Source organism: Notothenia coriiceps, unplaced genomic scaffold (genome assembly GCF_000735185.1).
Source record: "Notothenia coriiceps isolate Sejong01 unplaced genomic scaffold, NC01 NC01_scaffold00022994, whole genome shotgun sequence".
Classification (NCBI taxonomy): domain Eukaryota; kingdom Metazoa; phylum Chordata; class Actinopteri; order Perciformes; family Nototheniidae; genus Notothenia; species Notothenia coriiceps.
Window position 1 is genome coordinate 1 of NW_011355695.1, and position 2,317 is coordinate 2,317.

The 2,317-nt window shown below is 45.0% G+C and overlaps 1 protein-coding gene across 1 annotated transcript; it reads left to right on the top strand.

Moving 5' to 3' along the window:
* Positions 1-920: 920 nt before the first annotated feature.
* On the top strand, positions 921-1,719 carry LOC104954206 (DNA-directed RNA polymerase I subunit RPA2-like; the record flags this gene model as incomplete). The annotated part of the gene is made up of 2 exons (XM_010781282.1): positions 921-1,160; positions 1,501-1,719. Coding segments are annotated over exons 1-2 (353 nt in total), but the record flags the coding sequence as incomplete, so codon positions are not given.
* Between the last annotated feature and the right edge of the window lie 598 nt (positions 1,720-2,317).

A 2,317-nucleotide genomic window follows, 5' to 3' on the forward strand; every position in this document is an offset into this window, starting at 1 on the left:
GGCCGGAGGGCCACTCGGATTTGAAAAAAAAACAATACGATGCTGCGCATTAAGTGGGCCTGTCTGTCAATTAATCCCCGGGCAACTTTTTTCCCCTAGTCCGCCACTGGTTGGGGGGGGTTCATGAGCGCTCAGTGCCCAGGGGCCCCTGGAGGTACTAATCCAGCCTTGCTGTAAAGTATGTGTATTCAGCAGTATTCACTCTCTCCACTAACGCTATGTTAACAACGCTCGTTGCAGCTCTTGCCCCACCTCCCTGTGAGCCCAGTGTGCTCCGATTGGTCGGGACGTTGTGAATTACGCTGAGCTCCGTGGAGGTGTGATTTCCTTGTTTAGCGATACACAGCCAAACACAGCCAAACTCATCCTGAACACACACAAAGTCACAGCCGAAGTAAAAACAATACGTGTGGCTTGATATTGAGTAAGAAAAAAGGTTGATAAACGCTGTGAGAATGGGTCTGCAGAGAGAATTTCGCCGCGATCCCAACTGTCTGTTATCAGCCTGCAGCCAGGGAGAGCTGCCTGCACTGAGTGTGTGTGTGAGGAAGTCCGTGGATTGGTCAATTTTGACCAATCAGCGAGGGCTTAACGGAACGGCTCCGCGGACGTAACGTAACGGCTCCAAGGATTGGCCCATTTGCGGCCAATTCGGCTACTGGCCATTCCTACGACACAGTACCCAGGAAGTAATCAATGGACAATGACGTATCGCCAACGAGGCGTTTTGGGGAGGTATTTTCTGTGTTAGAGTTTTACTCCCTACAGGGTGTACTTTGAGGGGTTTGACTCTGCACACCGTTTACATGCAGAAAAACCTTCATAACACACAAGGGGACGGGTAATAACCGGAAAAGCATGACATGGGACCTTTAAATATCTACATAACATTATCTACTAAAATATGAAGGTATAGACTGTGTGTTTCTCCTCCAGGCCCTGGTGGACTTCACTGACTTTCAGATATACCAGGAGCTGATCAAGAGCCGCGAGGACAATTCATTTTACAAAAGCTGTGCGTCGGAGATGCTGCGCATGGTCATGGAGGAGGGGTGCACCACCCGCAGCAAGGTGCTGAACTACCTGGGGGAGCGCTTCAGGGTGAAGATGAACCTGCCGGAGTGGTACACAAACGAGCAGTGTGCCAACTACCTACTGGAGTAAGTATGTTTTTATATCATCAACAGCATCATATCAAAAGCAAATGATCTGTACATAAAAACCTACATTAATCTGCTTTGTGTGACATGAAAGCTGACCGCATGGTTGTGTTAATTCTCTCCATGCTGTCAAAAATGCATGATCTATTAGCTTTTTATGTAGGTTATTTATTAAAACCTAAAAATGGTAAATTAGATGTTATAAAGAATATAATGTAGGCAGCTTTAAAAACTGAAAAACAACAGATTATGATGCAAAATGTACAACCCCAAAAGTCTGTGTAATTCTTTTTGCGTACATTTTAATAAAATGAAGAACCTTTTCTTCTGTTGTGACCAGCGAGTGCATCTGTATCCACCTGAAGTCGGGCATGGAGAAGTTCTACCTGCTGTGTCTGATGACCAGGAAGCTCTTCACGTTCGCCAAGCAGGAGTGCATGGAGGAGAACCCCGACAGCATCATGTGTCAGGAGGTGCTCACCCCTGGGCAGCTCTACCTCATGTTCATGAAGGTATGCTCACTGAGGAATGCAGAAGCAAAATATATGTTTTTACTAGGGCCGGGACTTTAACGCGTTAATTAAGATGAATTAATTACACAAAAATTAACGCGTTAAAAAAATTAACGCATTTTAATCGCACTTATTTTTGCACCGCGGAACGTTTCTCACTGGATGAGTTTCAGGGTTACCGATTATACTGGAGCACCAACTAACGTTCATGACTTCAAACAACAACAAACCACAGTGAACAATAGTCAAACGTGAACGAACAACCTGATGAGACCGCTTTGGTTGGCCCCGTGGATGGGACATTTTGTTTTAAAAAACGGACGGATGGAAGCATCGATAAGAGCACGGTTATTTGCAAATTATGCAAAAAGGAATTTGCGTATCACCGCAGCACATCAAGCCTCAAGTATCACCTCAATGCAAAACCTATAGCAGCTAGCGTGGAAGCTAGCGTGGACGTTAGCCCGACTCGGAGTACAAGGACCCACACCCAATTCGCGTTGATCAAACAGTGGCCTATGCAACAGAGAGATTTTATTTTTCATCAGGATATTGGAAGAATAGGAGGGATTGAGGTCAATCACTGGCACTTTTTTATTTTATTTTAAATGGTACAGTACACTTTATGTTGAACTATTTATTATG